Source organism: Mustela nigripes, chromosome 15, assembly GCF_022355385.1.
Source record: "Mustela nigripes isolate SB6536 chromosome 15, MUSNIG.SB6536, whole genome shotgun sequence".
NCBI classification, from domain to species: domain Eukaryota; kingdom Metazoa; phylum Chordata; class Mammalia; order Carnivora; family Mustelidae; genus Mustela; species Mustela nigripes.
Window position 1 is genome coordinate 53,427,865 of NC_081571.1, and position 27,531 is coordinate 53,455,395.

Here is a 27,531-nt window from a genome sequence, read left to right on the forward strand (position 1 = left end):
GTGTATATATACCACATCTTCTTGATCCATTCATCTGTTGATGGACAGAAATTCTTAAGCCTCTATTTCAGCATTTTGTGTCCCTTCCCTTCCCTTTCCCCTCCCCCCCTTCCTCCTCTTCCTTCCTTCCTTCCTTCCAACAGAGTAGATAGGTTTTAGAACTCCTTCATTTTTGATGTATAAAGTTTCATTCGAACACCATGGAAGACCATACTTAATCCATGCTGCAGTTCGACAGAGCCTGTTGCTGCTTCTGTGAATTTAATTGCAACCCACGTTGATTAGCATTTCAGTAACTAGCCCTTCAGCCAAGCACGGTCCTCATGCTTTTGACCTTTTGCTGCCCTAACTTGCCAGGGCTCGGTTCTGCCTCTCGGTATGGTTCCTGCCCCTCCTCTGCCAAGCAGTGCTGGAGAAAAGCATGCCGTGATTTATCATGTATAATCCCCTGGGCCCTCAGTGTCACTTGGCAATTGCTTTTAAGCATTCCTAGTTGGTTCTTACACCTGTCGTCATATGTGATGGAACTTGACTGCTCTCCTTGTCCTCAAATCCTTGCTTTCAGCACACGACTGAGGCTCTTTGCAGAGAAGCAGCAAAGGAAAATGTGCTGTGTACTTATCTCACAAATAACCTACTGAAGTTGGGTCTGTGTGTTTTCCTACAAACTGTAATTATCCCATGCAGGGGTTAGTAACACAGCTTCCATTTATTCACTAAGCCACACATAAGGAGATGACGTCTCTAATAATAAAACTCGTGCCACTGATCAAAATTGCAACCACACCACTTCCTTCATAGAAACTGCATAACTGAAATGCACATTTGGGTGTATTGTTGTCACTCCGTGCTTGGCAGTTGCTTTAAAATAATTCTGAATGGTCCCAATGAGTATATCACAGGAATGGAATTTGGGTACTTTTGGGGATGACCTAATGAGGAGCTCCGGAATCCCTAGGCGACCGCTGCTCTTCCTAAGGAGAAACACTGCTATCAATCCTAGTTGGAAATATTTTCCTTATTTTGTTATTTTGCCACAAAACGATGTCTATGAAGATTCGAATCTCCTGAGATTTTCTTAGCATGTGGATTCTGATGGAGTTAGTCCGGGGCGGTACTCGAGTCTGCATTTCTAACCGTCTCCCAGGTGATGCTGATGGTGTGTGGATCCCACGTCAAGGACTAAGAGGCCGGGCCAGCTGTTCCTAGTTGTGTCGTGAGCATCTCCTGTGGGGTGACTGTGTGCTCCCTCTGCTGATTCCGATGTGGCCCACTGGGGACTGCTACTCTAACATAGAGATTTAGGTTCGGTTTTTCTGTCTCAAACTGTGGTTACAACCTCTTGGTTGTTGGCATATACTTCCTAACTTTTTGTCACTGTTAACTCTAGGGACAGGAGACAGGGGCTTTGGTGCTATACTGTAAATAGAAAAGGAATTGAGGTCACCAAGCCTCTTGGCCTTCAACTTAATTAATCTGCACCCCACGTGTGCTCAGGGTCCGAGGAATTGGATGATGTGCTTCCTTTTTTAATCAAAAACTCTTGCTTGAAGTAGGCATAGAAACTTACCGGGAGTAACAGACCAGAGTGAGCATCTGAGGAACGTTTGGTTCATTGATGGGGCCCACTTCCAGGTGACGTCATTCCAGCGCCATTGGTTTAAGGTGGTGACTGTGTGGCCCTTGTTGCTTCTACGGTTATAGCCCTGAGCACCGTTTTACTCTTTTTCAGAATCGGTTAGGATTTTGGTCTTATTCAGGGCTTCTGAAATAGGTCTGAAGGTGAAACTGAGGGTGAGGCTGTGAAATCCTTTAAGATCTTGGAAAGATCTGAAATAGTACCTTGGAAGTCTGTCCTGGCAAGCTGTAGGGCTTCTAAGAGCAGAAAGCGGATGTCCCTCTGTCATCTCTGCAGACCAAGACGGAGAAGGCTTCTCTGGTGGGAACTTGTGGGTGTGGCTTTTCTCTAAAGTGTTTAAGTGCAGTAGGATGCATCACAGTATTGAGGGAATTGGATGTGCAGAAGCAAATACTGTAAAAGTAGAGCGAAAAGGACAGAGGATGACCAAATGAAAAGACCTTTAGTTCTCCCCAGCCTTCACAGGCAGGAAGCGGACTGGAAGAGCTACATACCTGCAAAAACAAGCTACTTCGCAGGGAAGTAAAAGGTGGTTGTGAGGTGGAATCACCAGTCCAGAGAGGGAAGTGGAAATCTATGGGGTGTTTGCTGGCCTTGGATCCTATGAAGGACCTTCCAGTCTATGCCTTGTGGAGTTTCTGTGGATCAGTGACTCCTGTGTACCTTAATTCCTCCACAGTTTGAACTAGAATATGTCTAGAGGTTACCCTACACCACTGTATCTGGGTGTGTGAGGGAGGGTAACTTGTCACTTTAGTTCACTGATTTTCACCTTGAGAGGAACTGTGTTCAAGGGCTATCCTCAAGGATCTGCACTTGAGGAGCCGCGTGTAAACCTGGATTTGGTTCAGATGAAATTCCAAACTTTGAGCTCCCCTTGCAGTAGCATTTCCAGGATTTTGGGAAAGGGTTCATGTATTTTGCATGTGGGAGGGACATAAATCATTGGGGCTAGAGAGTGAACTGGAGTGTCTGGTCCTCAGAGATCCCACTCCTGCTCTTTCTGTTCTTGTGTGGTTCTTCCTACATTGAATAGGGCTGCCCTATGTTACTGGCAGGAGACTCAGGAAGTAATGATGTAGAACTTGGAAAGATAGGTCATGAGACACTACAGCTGCCACCTTACTTGCTTTTGGATCATTCATTCTGTCCGGCAGCCTCATAGAGAAGTGTGTTTGGTAAAGAACGCAGGCTTCCTGCCATAACCAGCCCCAACTTGCTGGCTCTGAGGGCACCACCCTGGACATGGCTTCTTCAAGCCCCAGGAAGGTCCTAGGTGATTGCAGTCTGGCCTAACGTCTATAGCTGCTTGGAGACCTCCAAGAGCCATCCAACTTGGGTTACTCCCGAATTCCTGATCTTCAAAGACTGTGAAATCATAAATGTCTATGGTTTTAAGCTGCAAGTTTTGGGATAACCAGTTCTGTAGTGGTAGATAATCAATAGAGGTACCCTAGGGGACTGACGGAATCCTGGGAATATTGGTAAATTTTTGTGGATTCCTCATCTTTCCTCAGTTGTGAGCAAATAGTGTTCCTGACTCCCTCACTCATCTCTAATTCACCCTCATTGCTCCACCTGTCATGGTTACTTTGTAAATGACTCAAGGCCAAGGGCTGGAAAGGGTTTGGGGGAGACTATGAAAATCTTAAGTCATCCTGCCTTGTCGGTTTAACTAGTGTCTGCTTTTATTCATGTCGTAGATAAATGACTCTGAAAAGAGCTATTGCAGATCTTCCGGGACCCTCATTTTGTTTTGTTTTTGTGAAGCCACTTGTGGTTCTCACTGAGTAGGAGGTGCAGAAGTTGGGTGCAGGCTTTTGACATGAAGTCTTGAGGGTTAGGTCAAGGGGGACCGGCTTCTCTCCTCTTGCACAGAGCTGTGTGCCCTAGGGAATGGGGTGCAGATCCAGAAACTGCTCATTTCACAGATGAGGAAAATGGAGCCAGAAAGGCTGATGCATGTTTCCAAAGCCACACAGTTGGTTAGTGGCAGAGCTAACTTGGGGTCCTGGCAAACAGTCCAATGAGAAGATGTTTCATGTTTGTCCTTTGTTTTTACTTTATCTTGGCTAGTTTCAAGTGAAAACGATCCCATTAATGAAACTAAATGCTTCCCTTTTAATATGTTGAGTGGGGTGTGGCTTTATGATGTTCCAACAGACATTAAAATTTTATAATTTTGTATCTCCCCTTAGGCGACTCTCTGCCTAGGTCTTTTGAAATTGCAAAAAATAAATTACCAATAGGCTCAAGTCCAAAAAGCAGGATTTATGTGGCAATTCTGATCTTAATTCAACTTGTTCTTGCTGCATAGGCCACGTGGGGCCGTGTTTGTAAAGCTCGTCTGTTTTAAACCTGAGCATCATTGAGCTCTTTTTTTCTTTTTTTTTTTTTGTCTTTTTTCCCCCCTTCTTTCCTTTTTTTTCCTCTTTTTCCCCCCTTGCTTTTCATCATCATGGAGCTCTTTAAGAGAACTTGCTTTTTAATGTAATGGCTTTATTTAATACTAGAAATTAATCTATTTTTATTGTCTCCAATTAATTATAATCACTTCAGATTTGAAGTGGTTTCTTTCTAAATAGGTGGATGGGTTTTGAGGCATTTGTGGCTTTATTTATTCTTATCAATAGGTACATACTTGTCAACCGGATACATGCTATTATGTCTTTAGAAAACACATGTAGAACCATTCTGGCTGTTCATTCAGTAGGTTTACTTTCAGTTTAACTTGCTCATAATGTTTTATAACATTTTAAACATTCAGACCAAATTAAATTTGTGGGAAGACTTCTTTTTTCCTTTTTTTTTTTTTTTTTAAGTAGGACGATTTCTAATGGATTATTCTTCCTCTTTAGAAATGTGCTTTTCTTCCTGTAGGATTTGAGGTACTAGGAAACCAAGCCGTTTTTTCTTGTCTGCTTCTTTGAAGGCCAGTTTTAGAACTGTTAATTTGAATGACAGTAATGAGATAGTGTAGGTTTTAAAAATTATGTGAGCTTAACAAAATGATCACTTTTGCTGATTCTGGAATTTTGCCAATATGTTATTCCCCCTTTTTTCTACTAAGATTGAATACCTTCCATTGAGTTGTTCGACTTTTGACTTATAAATTCTTTTAATCTTCAACCTCTTGCTTCAAATGATCTTGGATTCCACAATGGACAAATTATGGGAAGAGCCCCAATGTTCATCAACTGATGAATGGATAAAAAAAGATGAGGTAGACACAATGGAATATTACTTGGCCTTCAAAAGAATGAGATCTTGCCATTTGCAATGACAGGGATGGAACTAGAGTGTATTATGCTAAGTCAAATGAGTCAGAGAAGGACAAATAGAATATGATTTCACTCGTTGGAACTGAAGAAACAAACAGGTGAACGTATGGGAAGGGGAAGAAGAATAAGATAAAAACGGAGAGGGAGGCAAACCATAAGAGACTCTTAACTATACAGAACAAACTGAGGGTTGTTGGAGGGAAGGTGTGTGTGGGGATGGGCTAAATGGGTGGTGGGCATTAAGGAGGGCACTTGGGATGAACACGAGGTGTTGTATATAAGTGATGAATCACTAAATTCTACTTTTGAAACTCTACTCTTGAAATTCTGCTCTACACTGTATGCTAATAAACATGAATTTAATTAAAATCTTGGGAGAAAAAAAATCAAACAATTGTGGATTTCAACTTTCAGCTGGGTAGTTCACGCTGCCTTTAACTGATAGTACACTAGGATAACCTCTCATCTCGACACACACTTTGTTTTGAAGGTCCCTTAGTGGCTAGTAGTCAGGATGGCTTTTCTCTTGCCATACATTTGCTTACCCTTTCCCTAACCTCTCTCACTCTCTCCAGAATCTGTGCTGTTGAATTTAGCCTCTTCATCCTTGCTCCTCTATTGTTTTCTCCCACTTCACTGGGCCACCCTGCCTCTTCTCCTGGGGATGAACTTCTTCTGATGAGATAAGAGTCATCGTCTTTCCCCGAGGGGCAGCTGTCTTCTGGCTCCTCACGGCCAGCCGCCAGGGAGGTGAGGTCTCAGGGAGGCCCTCTCTCATGACGGATGTGGTGGTGCCAGTGTGCCAGTGCATGGACGCGTGTTGGCATGGACGCGTGTTGGCATCCTAGCAGGCTATTCTCTTCCCCGAGAGTCCTCACAAAGAGAAGGTCAATGGTCCCCATGCAACCTTCACAAGCTCAACCCCCTAAAGGAGAAGAGGGCCGCTCACGTGGAGTCTGTTCACCAAATGTGTGTCTGAGGTAGCCAGGGTCCGGGCAGCCGTTGACAGGAAGGGAAAGCACTGGTTTGTGAAAGGGGGATTTGTGTTTTTGAAATTAGCTAGGAGGACAGCCTAGATTTTCATTCTTTTTGGAGGCCGTCCCTGAGGCAGGTGCAGGGCGTGAATAATGTACCACACCTAAACTATGTGACTCGGCCAATGAACGTTCAGCTCCTCCTGGGTCCTATAGTGTGGTTTCCCTGTCTGTCAAGAGCTGGCTCGGCAGCCGAACCCAGATTCCAGGTGTGGTATTCCACAGTCGTTCTGCAATTTGTAATCATAGAAACAGAATGTTCCTCCTCTTATTTCTTCCCTGCCAACAGTTTCTGGGTGGGTGAATGTCAGTAGCTGGAGTTATTTTTAAAGAGGAGAGGTGAGGCTTGTCGTGCAAAGCTGGGAAGAGGGCGTTTGTTTGCGGAGCAGAGCTGACATCAAAGTGTAGATTACTGCTCAGTGGCTAGGCACTTGTCCTGTAACAGGTAATGTTTAACGTGCTGGTCACAAAGATCACAGAACAGCGTATGCCCGGGCATAAGCTAGCACTACCGTTTATGCTCTGCAAGACTGAAAGGCTACACATGCCCGTGTAATTAAAAAAAAATGTATGCATTGGTCTTGCTGCCTCCTTTTTTGCTGGCTGTAATTGGACTTTGAAGCCTAGAAGTTCTATCATAAAAATTTGTACCCTTTGTTTGAGAGAGAGCTCGGCTAAGCAATCACTTTCCACTTCTTTTCACAGGATAATATAAACGTTTTTTTGAAAGCTTGTGAACAGATTGGATTGAAAGAAGCCCAGCTTTTCCATCCTGGGGATCTCCAGGATTTATCAAACCGAGTCACTGTCAGGTAAGTTTCACTGGTTTGTTACACATTTTTTTCACCTTAGGGCTTATGGCTGAAGTGCAAAGAATTTCTGAGATTTTATGATTACTGAAAAATCGTACCTCCGTCTTCCTCTGTTCTCATTCCAAAACTGATTATTTTAAAAATAGCTTAGGGATTGTGAATGTGAAGCTGTCTGTAATTGAGACCGTGGCATGTTGTTATTTTAAATCTCGATACTAGCTAAAATGGTAGTTTATATTTTAATGCTTGTCCAGCATGGTAGTGTTTGGTGGCTAATGGTGAGGGTACACGTTATAGAGTGACTTTACAGGTTATATTACATTTTATAGAGTAAAAATGTGGTCTTTATATATTTGGAATTAAGACTAACAAAAATGAGACTGGGACAGTGGTTAAAGAGACTTTCTTTTGTAATTTGGAAGGCAATGGTGGCTGGCACCAATGTGGAGTGCTAATGACCTTGTCAATTGTGGTTGATTTCTAAAAATAAGCTGTTTTTCACTATTTTAATAGTATAGATGAGAAAGTGAAAGTGGGGGGTGAAAGCGTGCACAGGTGTTTCTGTTGTGTTTTAGATGGAAAATGGTGTCATGTAGGAGTATATGGTTTCAGGAAATCTGGTTTTAAGCTCCTGTGAGATTGTTTTCCCCCCTATAAATCTAATTTGCTTTCAGTGAGTCAGAATAAACTTGTGTTACCAGATAATCGTGACAGGAAAATGATTTAATTTTGTAGGAAAGACTACCTCTTTATCATGACCCTTAAAGCTAATTAACATTTTTAAAAAGAGAGACTATAAACACCTTATTCTAGCCGTAGAAAAAAGTAGAATTGGAAAAATTAGTTTCTACCATTTTAGACAAAGATTTAGTTTATATGGTTGATATCCTGTTGTAATAGCTTTAAAAGCTATTTAAGAATTGATGGTAAAATCTTAAAAATGGCCAATGATTTTTCTTAAAGAAAAATAACCCTGTGTATAAGTATCATAGTACGCATGGTCTTTTAGTAGTAAAAGCTAAAAGTCCAGATAAAATTCATATTTTCAAAGCCTAACAGTACATATTTTTAAACGATCAAGCCATTTTGAACGTATATGCTTCTAGTTCTGTTGAATTAGCGTTTCTAAATTACACAGCCTTGGTAAGTGCATAGCAGGGATGGGTCTGTCTGCATTTCTGATTAATTGGAAGATAGTTTGTTCCTAAGTTTCATCACCAAAATGGCATGTTTACTTATGCAGTATTGTGAGATCATGCTTGATATCCATGAAAATAACCGCATGGATGACTTTGATTTATTTTTCCTGATCAGCCTTCTCTAGAGACGTATCTGATGGGCAAGTAAAGTTTTCACTTAGAAAGTGCTTTATTCGTAATGAACGGGGACAGCTTAAGGAAAACATCCCCCCACCCCCACCCGAATCCTGGAAGGTTTTGAAACTCTGTAGCAGATGTTTGAGTAGGCTACTGATTAGGCAAAACATGTTTGTTGGCTTCTAATTCCAAAAATGCTCTGAACAAAACCTGCCTGGAGCTGTCTTCATGAGATGTTGGGTCTAAAGTGTTTAGGGAAAAAAAATCAGTACCTGGGTTCAGTCTCGAAGGAAATTAAATCACTGACAAACCGAAACTGGGAGGTCGCGTAGTTAGAGCTGTAGTAGGAAGCATGCAGAACAACTTGTTTCAGTGGAAACCGCAAGTTCATAAAGGTGTGCCTAGGTAGTACCAGCAGGAATGCCTGAGAGCCTGGACTCTGCTTGGGAACATTTCCCCCTGATAATTCTGTCTCGTTGGACCAGAGAGCACAGGGCTTGACCCTGGGTCTACCGCAACAGAAGCCGGGAGGCCCCCCCCCCCATTCATGAAACCTGTGCAAACTGACAAGAGGCTTATTCAAAAATGTTGGCCTCGGGGCACCTGGGTGGCTCAGTGGGTTAAAGCCTCTGCTTTCAGCTCAGGTCATGATCCCAGGGTCTTGGGATCAAGCCCCACATCAGGCTCTCTGCTTGGCAGGGAGCCTGCTTCCTCCTCTCTCTCTGCCTGCCTCTGCCTGCTTGTGGTCTCTGTCAAATAAATAAATAAAATCTTTAAAAAAAAAAAAAAATGTTGGCCTCAGCTCTTCTGCTTGGAGATAGCAGTTTTATAAAAGGAAGCAAGTTTATGGGAAAACAAGTGACTGGTTACTAAATATCCATGTATTTCTTAGTTTTTAGTTTTCTTAATATAATGCGGGGAGTTCTGTAGGTCAGACCCCGTCCTATCATTATTGTAGATTAAAGGACTTGGTGTTGGTTAGACCGGTGGTTTTCAACTGGGAACAGTTTTGTTCCCCCGGTGGAGGTTTGGGAAGGTTGAGAGATAGTTTTGTCACTACAGTTGGGCTGGGAGTGCTGTCGGCATCTCGTGGGGCAGGAATGCTGCTAACTACCCGTCAGTGGACAGGATAGTCCCCCAAACAAAGAAATTTTCAGCCCCAAATATCGGTGGTGCTGAGGTTGAGAAACCCTGACTTAGACTTTAAATTCCTTATTTCCACTTTGCCTGCAAGTTAATCATGTGGAAATGAAGGCTACTGACTGACAATATATTCTGCTAAAATGTAACTTTTTGCTTATATTGTTATAATAATTTATGTATTTCCGTGTTAGTATGTTTGACCATTTAAAAAGGAAAGCTCATTATCTCCATGTGTTTTTTTGCTCATCTGTGTATACATTAAAACTAGCAAAAATGGGGCAAAGTACTCAATTATTTTAAATGCTCTCTCAGAGCTCGTCTGGTAAGGCTTCTTGAGCAGTTTGTAGACATGCTGCGAGTGTGATCTAACATGCGTGTTTGCATGACACGCTGAAAGCAGATTGGAGAGGTCAGTCAATAAGCCTCCAGGCCGGCAAATGGGAGGTATTTCTTGTGAGAGGGCAGCGACTAAAAAAAAAACCCACGATGGCACACGGAGCCCAGGAGAGTTTTGTGAGGTAGGAATGAGTGGCAGGAACGGAGGCAACCAATTTTTTTTTTTTTTTAAAGATTTTATTTATTTATTTATTTGACAGAGAGAGAGATCACAAGTAGGTGGAGAGACAGGCAGAGAGGAGGAAGCAGGCTCCCTGCTGAGCAGAGAGCCTGATGCGGGGCTCGATCCCAGGACCCTGAGATCATGACCTGAGCTGAAGGCAGAGGCTTTAACCCACTGAGCCACCCAGGCGCCCCAGGAGGCAACCAATTTAGAGAGCTGTGCTCTTCGTTAATTTAACAAATCCAGACCCTAACTATGAAAACTCATTTTCCAGCAACTACAGATTTGTAATTTACTTTGCAATAAAAACTTTTCCACTGGTCAAACAGAACTAGGGTATTCCTTATATTTCTATAATTATACGTATTAATATGTGATCTAAATGTTCTAACTATTACTTCTTGTAGGAAGTAGTTGGAACATTTCCAAGCATGTTTGAATTATTCATTTATTTTGGGACTGCATGTATTCAAATATCAGTTAATACTTATATTTTGACATTCCTGACTGTAATGAGTAGGATCCATCTTGACCTGTTCTTTCCCCCAACAGGAAAAGCAAATCTGTGAGTTTGCCTTCATGAGTTACAGTAGATTGAGGTTGAACTTGCCCTGGTCAAGACACTTACCGAGGCCGTGAAATTTAGCTTCTGCACCAGTGAATAATGGCTTCATTATTATTAACCATTCCCTAAATATCCGCCCTGAACTCAGAAACACAATCCACAGAGAAGAGGCGGTGAGACTCCTACAGAGCTGTCTTTGCACACTTTCTGCAGAAGGCTTTAGCAGAGGAAGCACCGTGACCCCAACATCATGCCACTGCACACTGGAGAGTCCCATAGCAAATGTCATGCTCTTTGGGGTGGCATCTGGTCACTCAGTGGCACCGAGCAATTGCTTGTCATAGAAGTCCACTTGACAGAGTGGTTCAGAGGTTGTCCTGTATTAGAGGAATCAAAGTTGGCAGAAAGGCGGAGTTGACTACTGTAGGTTTTAATTATATTTTTAGCAACTTGGCTCTGAAACACCGTCCCATATTTAAACCATTGCTCTAACGAATTATATATTGAAATTTTGAAGCTGAGAATTTGAACAGATTGTAAACATGTTTCTTCTTTCTACCCCCTTATCATTCCAAGCCAGTTTTTAGCACTTCCTCAGACGCATTCTGTTCATAATACAATTGCAGGATGGCCATGGTCTTGAGCATGCTAGTGCAGTTATGCGAAGAAAAATTATTTTCAAGTATAGAATTACGCTTCCCTTTAGGCTACTGATATTTTAGGTGTAAACGGTAACTTAAAATGTTTTGGTTTTTAGAAGATGTCTCTCAAAGGGAGGGTACAGAAATTGATTTTTTTTTTTACGCATACTAGTTGACAAAGGAACAGTAGTTGGAAACAATTAGTGTTAACATATTTCCCTCATGAAAATAAAGGAGGCTCAAAACGATATTTTAAGGATTTAACTGTTCTCTGGAGCTTCAAAAGGATACTTGATTTTGTGGCAATACTGTAAAGTCATTTCTCAGGAATCTGGTTCCCAGATGGCAACTCGAACCGCCTGCCAAACTGAGTTTGGGATATGAATGTGTATGTGCGTATTTATTTAAGATTTTAATTCAAGTAAAAGTAAAAATATACCTACTCTGAAGTAATTTTCATCATTTTCTTACTTAAACCTGCTTTTACTTTTTTTTTCATGCCCTTCAAATGAGTTTCTCAACATCTTAATCTTTTTTTTTTTTTTTTTTTAAATAATGACCTCTAAACTTGGATCAGTAACTTGATCCCAGTGACTTCCACCTGTCAATTCATGTTACCATTTTAAAATGTTCTCTTCCTACCAAGCAATTAGAAGGGAATGAAACAGAAAGGAAGTTTGCACTGCACACACCTCTAACCCGTTTCAGCGATTCTCTGGTGTTAGGGAGTTCCTGAAAGGGGGCATTCATTCTTTCGGGTTGCCAAGACTCTCTTTAAGGCCAGCAGCAAAAATGTGTGGACGTGTTTTCAAATGTTCTTTAATTGCAGGGTTGGATTATCGAAGAGTCTGTGTAGTTGCAGAGAAAGGTCCTGGAATAGGAGGCAGGTCTGATGCAGAGACAAGCTATAAAATAACTGAAGTTTTATGTAGGATTAGTTTCTCTCCATTTCCAGTTCTTAGCTAACTTCTTGGATAGAGAAATAGGTTTCTGAATGCCAGCTCTCTATCCTCAGCACTACACCCACTTCAGTCCCCAAGGCTGGGGGGGCCTGATTGGGTCTCGGCGTGCTGGGTGAGGCTTGATGATGTAGGCTTTTCTGGCCCACGGTCTTTATAGTCAAAAGGAACCTGTTCTGTGTTCTTTGCTCCAGAGTCTCCCTGGGCAGCTCATCTGCGTAGAGGTTGACATGAGTTTGTTCATGAGAGAATAATAGAATTTGCTTCCCTTTGACTGGCTGGTATTTGTTTTGTAACAAGGTCCTTCAAAGGGTGAAACCAAAGAGAAAACCTTTTGTTGAAGAGGTTCTTCTGTCTTTCAGATTATGACCTGTAGGGCTGCATATGTTGAATCCATCAAACTTTTAACATGACACACATTATAATATCGGTAGCCCCTGTTAGTCACTTTTGAAACTGAAAGCTTCACCAGTAACTAGAGGTGTTAAGCATTGCTTTGCTCTGAGTTTCTTACCATATACTGGTAGGATTTACGTGAGCATTTGTGTGCGGTGTGTGTGTGCTTCCGTGTATTTCTGGAGCTTCGGAGGAGAAAATGGCACATAATTCAGTAAGGGGAAGTTTTGGTGTCAGAAGTCATTGGCTTGTATGTCACACAAACAAGCCCCAACTGGGCATTTTCTCTGTAGCAACTAAATGTGCGGTTCGCAGAAGCCACTCTTACCAGTCAAAATACGGGGGAGCCAAAATACTGCCCTTAGTGGGGTTCCCTTTAGAATTAAGGAAATGTCCCCGTAAATTCACAGAGTACATTGTTTTGAGATAAATTCACAGGCTTCTCTGGGTATATAGAGATGAACAATCCTTTCAACTTCTTATCAGGAAAACATTTCCAGTGGGGGGTGACATTGATTTCTCATGTGGGCTTTGAAAGCACTTCTGTTTTCATCAACATCTAATTTTGGCCTAAACTTGAGACCATTTGAGGACAGGGACAATTACATTATCCCCCTTTTTCCTTAGTTTCTGACACCTCTAAGTGTTAAGTATTTATTTGAAAATTAATTATTTAATTTTTTCAGTTAGTCAGCATATAGTGCATCATAAGTTTTTGTTACAGTGTTCAGTGATTCATCAGTTGCATATAACACCCAGTGCTCATCCTAAACGTCTCTCCTTAATACCCCTGATTATTTTGACCTCCTGGACATTTTAAAGCCAGATTTTGAAAATGGAAACTTAATTTCTTTTTCCCTTTGTCAAGTTTTCTTCTCTTTCCGAAATTGCAAGGCAGATCTGGCAAAGTAGCTGTTGATCTCCTGGTTTTTAATTGCCTTTCACTTATCATTCCAGAATAGTATGTGGCATATTTCAACATACTGTAAAATGGATACAATTTAAAAGAGGAATGTGTGTTTACCTCAGTGTGTAGTACACTAAAGTGGAAACTTTGGACCTTGTGCCTTTCAAAGTAGTTGATGGAAGTCCTAATCTTTATGCTAATGTGCAAATGATAATCACTAAGTTTAATGGACATTTGAAGGATGTTCTGAGCTTGCTTATATGAAGTTTTAGAAGAATTTTAATGTTTTCATATCATGATCACAAGTCACTTCATTTTAAGAAATAGATCTAAATATATGCTTAAGACTTTTGGGTGGAAAATAAGTTGGTTCTATAGGTAGTTAGAATAGCTTGTAGAAATTGAAGGGCAAGAAATAAAAATTTTTAAAAGCAGGGATCAATATTGGAGGTACTTCTTAGAGAATCCTAAAAGTACTTCATGAAATTTTATCAACAAGTTCATAGAAAGCCTCATTCCTTCCAAAGTCAAGCTACCTGCCTTGGTACCTTTTCCCTATCCCTAGCATCAAACACCAAAGCTAGTAAGAAAAAAGTCACAGGTTACCTATGACTTTGACGTCACTTTGACTGATGGCAAGATAACCACGTGAAGAATGCACACAGGGCCGCCTGGGTGGCTCAGTGGGTTAAAGCCTCTGCCTTCGGCTCAGGTCATGATCCCAGGGTCCTGGGATTGAGCCCCACATCGGGCTCTCTGCTCTGCTTCCTCTTCTCTCTCTCTGCCTGCCTCTCTGCCTACTTGGGATCTCTGTCTGTCCAATACATAAATAAAATCTTAAAAAAAAAGAATATGTGCATACAGAAACTGGAAAATTTCTTAACATTCCATTTGAGCTATTTCTTCAGGCTACATTTCTCTCACTTTCCCTCAGGTTGGAACAAAAAGTTGAGTCAGTGTGCATCAGTTGTCATGAACAGATAAGCATCTAGGATGAGAGCAAGGATTTAGGTGTCCCCTGACACGGGTTTAATCCCATCCCGTTCTGTCACACGGTAGCTGAATGACCTTTAGGTTATTTTTCCTTGCTGGGATAACTTTGCTTCTCGCTGAACAAGACAGATGTCATGGCTGCTATCTTGGAGCTTAGCAAGTAACCCCATTTAGGGGCTACCCCTACCTCACAAAGATATAATGATTACAAAGTCAGGCATGTAAAGTGCTAAGTGTTTGGCATACAGTGGTGCTCAATAAATGGTGTTGAATTATAATTGTGATCATTTTCATAATTTGGCTCTCACTTCTCGACCTTATGAAGATACATGTCCTCTGCAGAAGAACATGGATGAAAAAAAATGTGGTCCCTGGATCCTTAAATTGTGACGATTAACTATAGGTTTTAGATTTTAAATGGGAATTTAAGCCTTTTTAGACTTAATCCTTCCTTTCTTTTGATTGGGAGCCAATATTAAAATAGGTATGTTTTTCTGACCTTTATGTGTAGTCAATTTTTTACAATTTATTTTGTTAAATTAGCAAAGCTGGAAACCAGAGAAACAGATAGCTAAGATATTTGCTTTTGCTCCTGTATATGAGGGGCCAAAAACAATTCTTTCCTTTATTTTTCCTTTGGGAGAAAGAGAGCATGAGTGGGTTGATGTGGGGTATGGGGCGGGGGGTGGGGGAGAGAGACCATCTTTTTTTTTTTTTTTTTTAAGATTTTATTTATTCGTCTGACAGACAGAGATCACAAGTAGGCAGAGAGGCAGGTAGAGAGAGAGGAGGAATCAGGCTCCCCGTCAAGCAGAGAGCCAGATGTGGGGTCGATCCCAGTTCTCCAGTATCATGACCTGAGCTGAAGGCAGATGCTTTAACCCACTGAGCCACCCAGGCGCCCCAAGAGAGACAATCTTTTTTTTTTTTTTTTTTAAAGATTTTATTTATTTATTTGTCAGAGAGAGAGCGAGCATAGGCAGACAGAGTGGAAGGCAGAGTCAGAGGGAGAAGCAGGCTCCCTGCGGAGCAAGGAGCCCGATGCGGGACTCGATCCCAGGACGCTGGGATCATGACCTGAGCCGAAGGCAGCTGCTTAACCTACTGAGCCACCCAGGCGTCCCAAGAGAGACAATCTTAAGCAGGCTCTCATGGAGCTCAGTCTCATGACCCTGAGATCATCACCTGAGCTGAAATCAAGAGTCAGACTCTTAACCGACTGAGTCACCCAGGCACCCTGGGATGGAAAACAATTCTATTACTTTTTATGAGAACTCAGCTTTTTGTACATTTCCTGAATTGTAATTGTTAGTTTGATTTGCATCTTTTAAAAGTTTTGCTCCCATATTTTCAAAATAAAAACTGATGTAAAACCAAAATTAGTCTATCCACAAATCCAAATCCAAACCTTTATTGTTTTACTTTTATCATCCCATTTCCCCCCCTTCATTTCCATGAAAAGTCTGTCCTTTTGGCCATGAGGAGAGGAAGTTATCTTTTGGGTAGGCAAGATCAGACACTGTTCTCTGAAATGCTTTTGTAGGGCTTATGAATTTTTTCCGAAATGTGTTCATAAACTTTAGGGAACTCTAATGCACGCTCCAGCCATGTTATCCACCAGACAGAAAACTTAACTGCTACTTTTGGGCATCTCCCATATGTTTTGTCCATCAAAAGGCTACTATACTAACAGCATAAAGTCTGGTTTATATTATCTAAAATATTTGTGGTTTTTACCCTGGACGCTATATATATATGTGTGTGTGTGTGTGTATATATATACATCATAAATAGCAATCATCACTATTTGGAAGGTCAAAAATCTTGCTGCTTACTTCAAGATGTACTTGTACACAAGGTGAGAAAAGTGAAGAAACCTGGAAGCATACTTTTATGTTAATACTCTGCCATAACATAACTTGATTTTTTTTTTGTTTTTAAAAAGAGCCTTGCTATCAAAAATATTAAATTGATTGGGTATTAAGTAACATATTGACCATGTATTGGTTTATTTTTAAGAGTTTAGGTTAATGGAGTAGAAATGTTTTAGGGATATTGCCCAGGTATAATCTGTCATGTTGAGCAGCCTTGTCTGGTGAGAGTGACTGCTGGTCATCTTAGACATGATTTTGAGTATCGCTACTGAACTGACCAACCATCCCAACTAAACTGTCAGGCAGGGTGATGTGTTCTAACTTTTCCTTAAGAGCTTAGGACTGTTGCTCCAGATACCATTGGCCAAGTATGTCCAGTAAACCTCAGAAAACATGGTTCAAAAAGGGTCACTGAAAAGCCTTTAATTTCAGGGAAACAGCATATACTTCAATGTAATGACAGTGAATGTAAATGACAATTCCATTGAAAAAAAACAGATTAAAAACATGATTGGAACACACTTCAGGTAAACCAATATTTCTTAAGCTGAGAAGGGGGAAAAGTAGAGGATCTCGGTGGCCTGGAAGAGGTGGCTGTTGTGAATGAACTGTATTAGCCACTAGCAATTTAACAAGGATTTTGTCTGTGTGCTTTAATCAATTTGGGGGAGAAATCTTTAAATAAATACCTAAACCAAAAAATCTTTAAATAAATACCAAGTATCACTGTTACTACATTGACAGACAAGACTGTTACTACATTGTTTTTCATTACATTACAATAATATTGACTGGTAGATTTTTTTGAAAATGCTTCTGTTCTGTATCTTTTTAGTTGACTGAGATATGGAAATAATCTTCAAAAGAATCCATATATCTGGGTAAACAATTTGGCTGAGATGTTACTAGGCTACTTTTGGCTTAATATCGAGAAGAAAAATGTCTACGAGATGGTTATCTCATGCTCTGTTTTGTACGTAATGATGTGTATTCACCTATAGCATGTGCAGTAGTGCATACACACACACACTAAGTAAGAACATATGTGAAAATTTGTGTAAGGCTTCAGAGAATGAGTCTTCAGATCCTGAGGGGTTCCAGATCTTTGTTCATTTTGGAGATGAATTCATTCTACAAAGGAGCTTGGGCCCCCTCTGTCTTAGAGGAGGAACAGCAATGGTACAACCACTACCTATGAGTGTCTGAAGCATGCTGATCCCAGATGATTAAGAATTAGAACTGTATGTCTTTTCTCATATTTTCCATTCTCCTTTTAATTCTACTTGCAAGGAAGAGGCAGGGAAAAAAGTCCTTTATTGAAGACTTTGACTTCCATGGATATAAGCCTTGGGCTGTTGGAGCTAGAGATGCCTGCTCTAGGGGAGCTGGAAGCCTTACTGACCTGATGGGCTGATGAGGGTGGGTGAGTCCGAGCCTGGGGGCACTGAGTCCTCTCACCTGTAGACCTCCTGTAGCGTGGCTCCTTAAACACATCCATCACATACTTAATGTTCACTGTGTACAGATCCTGAATCCTGGGTGGGTACAAGTAAAACACGTCCTCTTCCTTTTCTATCTCGATCTTCAGACCCAAAGTGAAGAAGATGAAATGCATTCTGAAGTCTCAATGTTTGCTTTTTTGTCTCAAGGAGCCCTGGCATGATTTATAGTTGGCGAGTCTAAGGGAACGCTGGGTTTGGAGGGATGAACTAGGTAAGGAAATCATGGTGCTAGAGTGTCCAGAGTATTTCAAATACTCAGTTAGGTTTAGACAAACTGGATGAGAGCTCTCAGGCACAGCCATTATATGAATTACCTCCGACCCAGTAACAGCCCAGCCAGGTATTACCATTTTGCTTCTGTTTTGCTTCCAATGGGTGAAATGAATTGAGTTAGAACAGTAACTTGTTTTGCCATATGACCTTGGGCAAATAACAGAGCTAGAATTTAAATTCAGGGGCTGTCTTAGACTTTGTAGCTTGGACTCCTTCCACTATATTGTCAAAACAGACTTAAACAACCTTAAAAAAAAAAAAAACTTGCTGCTATTATTTCTAGTGCTGTATGATTGAAGTGGTCTTGAGTTGTTTTTTAACCAGGCCAGCTAGATCCAAACTGGATTTGTGTTTGTGATTGGTACATGGCAAGTGTCTTTTTATTATGATTTGAAGTTTCCTTCCTAGTTTGTGAGCCATGTGACTTCAAATGGATCTAATATTACAACATGCTATCAAATTTCAGATCAGTAATAAGGCCTCCTAATTTTAGGAGTGCTAAATGAACCATGTGTTTGTCTTAGAATAGAAGAAATATGCTACATGTATGTTCTTAACACTGGTTAGTTGAAAAACTAGAGTCTTTGGATTTTACTGATATGTGTACATAAGTTTATAAGGTTTATGACTTTCACAAAGACATTTATGAATGTTCAGTTGTATTTGCCATGATAATGGAACATTCCTGTTAAAGCTGCGGATTGTAAAACCTTACTAATCTAAATTGCTCAGGATCATGCTACCACAGTTTGACCTTTATAACACTGTCATGGACAGTATCTTTTAAAAATAGAACTGGTAAATAATTTATTTAGAATAATTTCTTACCAATTTTTGATGCTCTATTTTACTTGTTAAAACCAAACTAAATCCTGACTCCCTCTTCCAAATATTCTTAGCTGGGAATAAATGCTTATTAAAAATATACAAGATAGGGGCTCCTGGGTGGCTCAGAAGGTTAAGCGTCTGTCAAGCTTAGGTCATGATCTCCAGGCCCTGGGATTATGCCCCATATGGGGCTCCCACGACAATGGGGAGTCTGCTTCTCCCTCTCCCTCTGCCTCTCGTCCTGCTTGTGCTCTCTTTTTCCATCTCTGTCTCTGTATCTCTCTCAAATGAATCAATGAGTGAATAAATAAATATATATATGATGGAAAATATATATATAAGGTGGGATATTTTTAGTATGGTTTAGGTCATTGTATAGTAAATCTCTCTAAAAAGTCCTAGTTATAAATAATTCTGTCTCACTTGAAGGTCTAAATTATAAACAAAAGATGAATTATAGTCCTGTTAACCTAGTGTAATGGATTAATGAACGATTACTTGAGTACTTTGCCCGAAGTCCTGCTATCAGTGTAGCCATTGGAGGGTTAGAGACAGGTGGTGAGCACAGAGCATCAAGTGTAACAATAAATAGCACAGTCTAATTCCAGTAAGATGAAACCCCTCTCTCATTGCAGAGAAGAGTAGGGGATCAGATAGTGACTCAGAAAAGCAAAGTCCAAGCAATGACTCAAGCACAGAAACACTTTAAAAATTCCTTTACCAAGACTTAAGATAAATGGAGTGATCACTTCTTTTTCTACCAAGTCATTAGAAGATATTTTTTGCTAGTTGTTAAACATAAAGCATCAGGAGTAATTGCCTTTCTTTAGTAGGAAGACGTATTTATTAAACTGCTTTTCTGTGAATGTGATGTTTTAGACTACCAAACACAGATGAAACTGCTAGTAGCCCAAGATACGGATATAGGAGAAGAATACAAGGAAATTTTTCCTTTTAAATAACTGGTGGAGTGGGTCTGAGGCAATAATAGGAAATGCTTGATTTTTAAGGCCAGTAATATGTAAAGAGGAAAAGTCCTGTTTGTGAGAGAGGAGGTGGAGGAGAGTAGAAAGAAAATAACATTTCAATGTTTTAGTTAATGCCTTGTGTAATTGTATAACCATTTTGTAAGATAGGGTGGTTGCCTGATTTTACAGATCCGGAAACTGAGAAGTTCAGGGGCTTGCTCAAGGTCACATGCTTAGTTCAAGTGGGAACCCTCCTTAGGACTCCTAACCCAGTGTTCTTTCCATTATAACATTCTGCCTTTAACGTATCCCCTAAGGAAAGATAATAAAGATTGAAAAAAGGACTTTTTAAAGAAAAAATGTGTTAATATGTATTTTGTCAGAGATGACCTCCATGAAGTTGGTTGGGTAGGAAGTAAGTTTTGGAGATATGGAAGAATTTGTAATTTTTAGATCCTGTGGGTAAGAAATTACTCAGAGGCACAGTGCTGTAAACAAGTGCTTCTCAAACTTCAGTGTGTGTATAAAACACCTTAGGATCTGGATCAAATGCGGATTCTGGTTCATTAGGTCCAGGCAAGGCTGGGATTCTATATCTCCAGCAAGCTCTCAGGCCATGGCCATGAGGACCACATTCTGAGTGACAAGGATTTCGGCCTCCAATGTTGGTGGTCACACTGGAGTGAAGATTTCACAGAGGCGCTGGGGAAGATGTAAGGCTTGAGTGTGGATTCAAGAGATGAGAAGGATTTGAGTGAGAGGTGGGAGGGAATGTAAGGAGATTGCCACATTGGTACAGAATTCGAATCAAACATTTTTCAGAGCCTTCGGGATGTAAAGAATCTCTGCTTCTGAGGCCTTCGTTTTTTGGGAAGCTGAGAGTGGGAAGCACAGGAATGCATTTCCAGGCCAGCAGATTGGAGGCAGGATGAAGGATGATTGGGCCCAATTTGAGTGGTACCTTGAGTATCCTGGCTAGGGAATTTAAGTGTTATCTCCTAGGTAGTGGGATTATTTCCAAAAGCTTTCCATCAGAAGGTCTAATGTTAAAAGCAGAGATTGAGAAAGATGGGGTAATGAAATAGTGCATGAAGTAGATTGGCTAGAGGCTTGGAGAAGGGTTAGGAAATTGTTGGGTGTTTTGATAAGGATGGTGTTTCCATAAGGATGACAACCGCTGAAAGCCATGAATAGGTAAGTGAGAAATGCTGAAGATGTTTCTAGTAAGACATGATGGGGGTTGATTAGTATGAAGGAGCTAGAAGAATCCACTCTTGAGCTTGTGCAACCACCAGCAGAGACAGGAATAGAAGATGGAAATGAAGTTTGAACACATGGCGTCGGATGGGACAGTAGAGCGTCCACACGGAGACGGAGAGGGCAGAGTATCATTCAGAAATGATGGCTGGCTATGTCGGTTTAAGAGTCCTTTGTGAAGAGCAAAGAGGCACTGGGAGGGAAAAGCCCAGCTCTGAGGAAGTGAGGGTGAAGAGGAAAACAGCTGGCTAAGGACTCCTCCTCCTCCTCTCCTTCTCTGCCCCCTCAGTCAGGTGTAAGTGCGTCTATTTACGACTCGCCTGTTCCATTGACCGATTACCTCGCTTTCTGCCCGCACTGCACATGGTCTGGAGAAGTGTAGCTTTAACCATTCTTTCCTTCATTTAAACTCAATAAAAATTCCCTCATTCTGTTAAGGTTCAACTTTGTTTTCTGAACCACCTTCTGGAAATGTGAGGCCTCATTTCCTATCCTGGAAATTACTTTGCTTCAGAAAAACCAGCAGTGGGTGTGTCATTCCTTCCAGAGAAGCACCATGGGCTTCTCTCCTCTTGACCCAGCTGGGTGTTCAGACTGGTTTAGAGAATCCAGCTTCACTGTATGCCCTGTGCTTGGGGTCCTTACACTGTGATTCTCACTATTTGTGTGGGCTCCTGTCAGCTGTACTTAGCCCTACTCATTTACTCTATGGATTCTTCTACACAAAGAGCAAAAATTGTTGCCTACTTGTTTTTCTTTCCCATCCTCCTCCTTTAAATCCAAATTCCGTATTTCCCCCACACGACTATTCAAAAAAGAATACGTTCAACTCCCAACAGAACCATTTCAGGCACGTTGCATTTAAATTTGTACAACAAAATGTATTTATCTTCCCATTCCCCTTCCTTGGAAACCCTACTCCCAAACAACAGCACTGAAAATAAGCCCACGAAGTTGACAAAACGATATCCAATTTAGCCTGACAATTTTATAACCAAAAACTACTTCCACTTCTATCTACCAAGGTTGAAAAACAAAAAAATACAAAACTACTTTAAGGCATGTGTGCCACTAGAATATTTGTATAATAAATGTATGTATTGATGAATGAATGAGTTCAACAAACACTTACTGAGCTCCTACTGTGTGCCCAGCACTGTTCTAGGTATTGGGGATTCAGTTTCATAGTGAAAAGACAAGGCCCTGCCATTCTTAGGCATATATTCTCATAGAAAGGGCAGATAATGAACAAAGAAGATAACGTGAGATGGTGATAGGACTACGAAAAAGCAGAGAGGAGAGGGCATGTCTGGAAGATTCTTTTGGATATTTTAAGCATATGTCGAGAGAAAATATTACATGCAGTAGATTTAGAAGTACCAATATGACTGGAATTAATGTTTTATTTGAACAGTATCATAGTTTTAGTATAATTATCTCTTGAGAAAAGTTCACTGAACTGAAGCTTTATTGTGCTTTAGAATCAGAAAGCAGTATGCCTAAAACTAGTGTGATATCTTGTGTCAACTGAACTTGAATACATTTTTTTTTTTAATCAGAAGGGCATACTAATTTCTGAATGTTGGGGTCCATTTGTGTGTATACATGAGTCCTTTCCTCCTCAGCACCTGTACTCCCAACTTGGTGAGCTGCTGGCTGGCTCTGACCAGATGACCAGATGCTTATGATATGGATTATGCTTATGGGTTTTCATAAAGAGGTTTGGTATTATCCATTTGGTATTGTCCGTGGTCTCACATCTTGTGTGTATACTTGAACTGTGCATTCACTTATGAACTCACCATGGCTGCTAGTCTACCATGTCACTTGTAAGCACACCCATAGACTTTCAAGGCATTCTACCTTCTGGTCACTTTTTGGTTATCCACCTGCATTTATTTCCCTTCCATACAAGCTGTGTCAGTCAGGCCATCTCCCTCTTTTGCTTCCTCTAGACAGCCATTCTTGGAGTCCAGGCTCCATCTTGCCTCATCTACGAAGCCCACCCTCACTACGAGAAGAAGCCAGATGGTTACCAGTCCCAGTTTGGCCAATATGGCCTATGTGGACATTGGCAGTTACCATACCTCTTTGTCCTTTTATTTCTTACCTGTAAAATGGAAGAAAACACTAAAACTTGCTGCATAGGGACCATTTTGAGGTTTCAATGAGTTATGATGGGTAAAGAACTTAGATACCTGACATGTAATAAATACTCACTTTATGTTAGCTGTCTAATTATTAACGACTCCTGGTACTTTTTTTATGGTAAAATCTTGGACTGCTCTTTGTTCTCTGGACTACCATGGTTTGTACAATCTACGTGATGACATCTTTCTTTCTTTTTTTACTTGTATGGTAGGTACTACTCTAGTATATCTAGAGCTCGGTGGAATCTAAAAACACTTGGTGAATGATGATGGGGTAGGTAGGAGTGTGAACACTGGCAGTTACAAAGAATACTTAAGGATGGATCTTAGCCAGCTGCATGAAAGGCTGAGAGGAGGGGATGGACCCAAGGTGCCAAGAGAAGGTACCACTGAGTTGCTGCTCTGTTTTGACTCTTAGATATGGCTTAATTTATGAATTTACTCATAGTGGTATTGTTTATTGCGGTACGAATACTTAGCATGCGATCTGCCCTCTTGCATAATTTTTCAGTGCACAGTACAGTGTTAACTATAGGTACAATGTTGTGCACCAGCTCTCCAGAACTCATTTATCTTGCATAAGTGAAGCTGTATAACAATACAATAGCAACATCCCTGAACGGCAATACACCATTTTTCCCCTCCCCCAGTCTGTGGCAACCATAACATTACCTATTTCTATGAGTTTGACTATTTTAGAGACTTCATATAGGTGGAATCATGCAGTGTTTGTCCTTTTGTGACTGTCTTATTTCACTTAGTAGAGTGTCCTCCAGTTTCATCCATGTTGTTGAATATGGCAGGATTTTGACTAGTGGGTATATACCCCAAAGAACTGAAATCAGAATCTCAAAGAGTTAACTATACTCCCCAAGTTCATGGCAGCATAATTCTCAAGAGTCAAAATATGGGAACAACCCCCAATGTTTATTGGTGGGTGAGTGGATAAAGAAATTGTATAATATCTGCAATGGAATAGTATTCTGTCTCACAGTTGTCTTGATTTTGTAAGTTCACCTCAGTTTAAATTCTCAAGTCTTTGGTTCCCTTTAGTTTCTTAATAAAGATGCAGGTCAGAAATGCTTTGTGGTTAATAGTTGGCTGAGTCTTAAGAAAAGATTGAAAGGATGCATTTCTTAAATGAACTAAGCAACTTGATTTTATCCTATGAAGAATAAGCATGAGAGGAAAGTAAGGCGTCTGTCTGTATGAGGAGAAAGGGGAGGGAGAAACCCTTCCAGGAGAGAGACCTTGGCATGTGTGGAGGAGGGAGAGGTGTAGTAGAGGGACTCGAGTGGTTCCCTTTGTTTGGAGAGAATGGTATGACCCAGGAGATATTCCTACAGACTCAGTCTATGCATCATACTATAATGGGAGAGGAAGGAACTCTAAATACTCTTGCCCTTATACACAAAAACTTTTTTAAAAAAATTGATAGTTAGAGCAAACTAAGAACTCTAAGCCAATTAAATCCAAATCTTAAGGGATGGAAGGCTATAGATGTAGGAATATCTCAGATCACTTGATATCCCTTGGATATTTGGATTGCTGTGACAACAGTTGTAAACCCAGGCTTCATTTTAACCAATAGTATTCAACAGTGTGCTGAGAAAGAAAAAGATAAAAGCAAAAATGTTTCTGCATCCTAAATATAAAGTACCTAAAACTGTTGAACAGTCCACTAATAATTTACTCTTGTTTTGACCTAGTGTATTATTAGGAATGAGTATTTTTACTATTTCTTTAAAGACTTGCTTATATGTAGATACTTTGTCCTCTTAATTTTAGTGACAGTCCTATTAAAGTATATAAATAGGAAGAGCATTATTTTATCAAGAAGTTAGTAGTAAATCATCTTGTCTAAGGGTCTAAAGTCTTGTTTGTAAATCAATTCATTCATAAAATGATGAGAATTATGGAATCAGGGTCTATGTAGGTACACTTTTGAACTTTTTTTTAAAAGATTTTATTTATTTGTCAGAGAGCGAGCACAGGCAGACAGAATGGCAGGCAGAGGCAGAGGGAGAAGCAGGCTCCCTGCTGAGCAAGGAGCCTGAAGCGGGACTCGATCCCAGGACGCCAGGATCAGGACCTGAGCCGAAGGCAGTCGCTCAACCAACTGAGCCACCCAGGCGTCCCAACACTTTTGAACTTTTAAATATTCAGCCTCCACTCCCAAAAATACTGGTCATGATTCTTTTTCTCTTCCTTCACTCCCAAGCGAATAATTTGACAGTCTGGTGTTCAATCTCTTTCTTATGGTCTGTTGAAATGTTAAGAAGAAATTTGGGGGCACATCATTTGAAAGCTTATTTTTATGTCAGAAAATTGCTTTTCTGGAATGACTTTGATAACTTACTAATTATCAGTTACTTTGTGATTTCAAAGGCATTTTTAATTTCATAAGACTTAAGAACTGAGGTGATTTTCAAGGAGATAAATATTCAGAGTTGTCAGCCTTCAAATCTGGAGCATGTTATCCCACAATTACAATCAGTGTAATGTAGGAGGACATCTGTTTATATTAGTTTGGAATGCTTAGTCATGCCGTCCAGTTGACAAGTGTTCATTGTCTTATTTGGACTTAGCAGAAAGGCCCTTCTACCAGACCAGTAAGTTTCTATTTTGCCTTTCATATCAGTTTTAGTACGGAGAATTGTTAATTTCAGAAGTGCTGTTAATGAGTATTTTTTTGTAAGAGGCAAAAATCAGATTTTCTTAGCTGGAAAGTACGAAAGAGAATCTCATTTGATGCACTTCTTTCACAGAGGAGAAAGTGTCTCAGAAGAAGTCAGGTGGCTTTTGCAAGGGGCCACCCAGTGAGGTAAGACAGGTGTTCTGACTTTAGCCCTCACTCCTGGTCTGGGTGTAGCAAATGACTTGAGCAGCAAATGACTTGAAGGAGGGTGATATTTCATTTTACGTGGTGTTAACCTTATTTATTTCCATGACTGGCTGTTCATATTGGCACTAAATCTACATTTTAATTTATTACTCTATTTTAGATTTAGTAAACTGAATAAAATAAGAGCTAGAATGAAGTTTTAAAGGAAACTACCTGCTTGCATCAGCAGACCAGAATATGTTCACAAGGTTACACTTTTTTCCATGTAAAGAAGGACGTTTACCAATGGCAATTTAATTTTTGGGTGCAGGTGGCACCATACATTTTTCTTCATCCATGTTGTGCATCTCTTCTCAACGAGTTCTGTGTTTGTGTTTTAAATCTGATGCCTTTATAACTCTTTACTCAAGATGATTTTTACAGAAACTACTTTGGTATTATAACTTTTGGTGTAGGATTTTCTATCAAGGCGGCCTCGGATTCATACTTAATCTTTTACCACGTTCAGACAAATTATTCCAGCATTATTTAATTCCGACTTCCTTAACTGGGGTAAACAAATGAGAGATTAGGTAATAAGAAATATGTCTAGGCTTTTTAATTAATTAATTAATTTTTTTACTGATCACTCTTCTTTTGCACCTATAAAATAGGAATGAATGCCATGAGGAAATTATAAGGAATGCAACAAAGAGTAACTCACTAGAATCTCTTGAATTGTACTCCTTTAAAACCGGAAGTGGTTGACTTTTCAGAAAATCCCTTCTGCGCTTCTTGAAGCATTCTGTTCTGTGGACCTGAAGCATGTTTTTATGCTAAGGTGTTCTCTTTTGGCTTCCTTGGACTGTTGGTGCTTATGGAGTGTTAAGTAATAAACTCAATGACTTTCCCCGTCCTTTAGATCCCTGGACCAAGACCTCCTGAGAGCCAGCTTAGTGTGCTGTGGAAGCAACAAATCAAGTGTATTTTTATGGTGCCCTCTAAAGCAAGCCCAAGCACAGGGAAGCATGTGAGGTTTATTCAGTGCACACTTGAAAATCGTTGGCAGGAGTTCCAGGCTTTTCGCTTAATTTTGAGTTTCTCTGTACTTTTTGTTTTAAATTCTGCTTGGGTGAGTCTAGAGGAATTATGTTTCATTTTAACTTCCTCTTTCAGAGAAGTAGCTAAACTAGTTGAAGCTGTAGTTTCAGTTAAAGATGTCGTTTTCAGTTTTATATATTTATAGGGCAGTGGCTCTTAGTCATTGGCAGGCACCGGGATCACTGGGAGGGCTCAGTGAGCCACCTTACAGGACCCCAACCCCGGTTGCTAACTCCATAGGTATGGAGTAGGACTTGAGATGATTTTTTTTTTCCCCCAACAAGTTCTAAGGTGCTGTAGATGCTGCTGGTCTGGAGACCATGCTTTGAGAACTTCTGTTGTAGGGAATAAATCAATGAGAACTACTCCAAAGAGAAAGTATGTGAAATTGTTATCCTAAGAATATTTTTATTTAAGTTCATACTTAACAAAACTGCTATTATATAAATAATGTTTATAATAAGAAAAAGGTTCGTTCTCAGAGTTCCTCCGGAGGTGGTGATACAAGT

At 40.4% G+C, this 27,531-nt stretch overlaps 1 protein-coding gene across 7 annotated transcripts in view; it reads left to right on the plus strand.

The window, feature by feature from the left end:
* LMO7 (LIM domain 7) overlaps window positions 1-27,531 on the plus strand; it is a 208,405-nt gene that overhangs the window by 103,552 nt on the left and 77,322 nt on the right. For 6 of the 7 annotated variants that reach the window (XM_059377830.1, XM_059377824.1, XM_059377827.1 and 3 more), the window contains exon 5: window positions 6,660-6,766. In XM_059377830.1, coding sequence (XP_059233813.1) covers window positions 6,660-6,766 — 107 coding nt within the window. Of the gene's footprint in view, window positions 1-6,079; window positions 6,164-6,659; window positions 6,767-27,531 lie in introns of those variants that run through there. The other variant, XM_059377831.1, reaches the window with a different exon arrangement.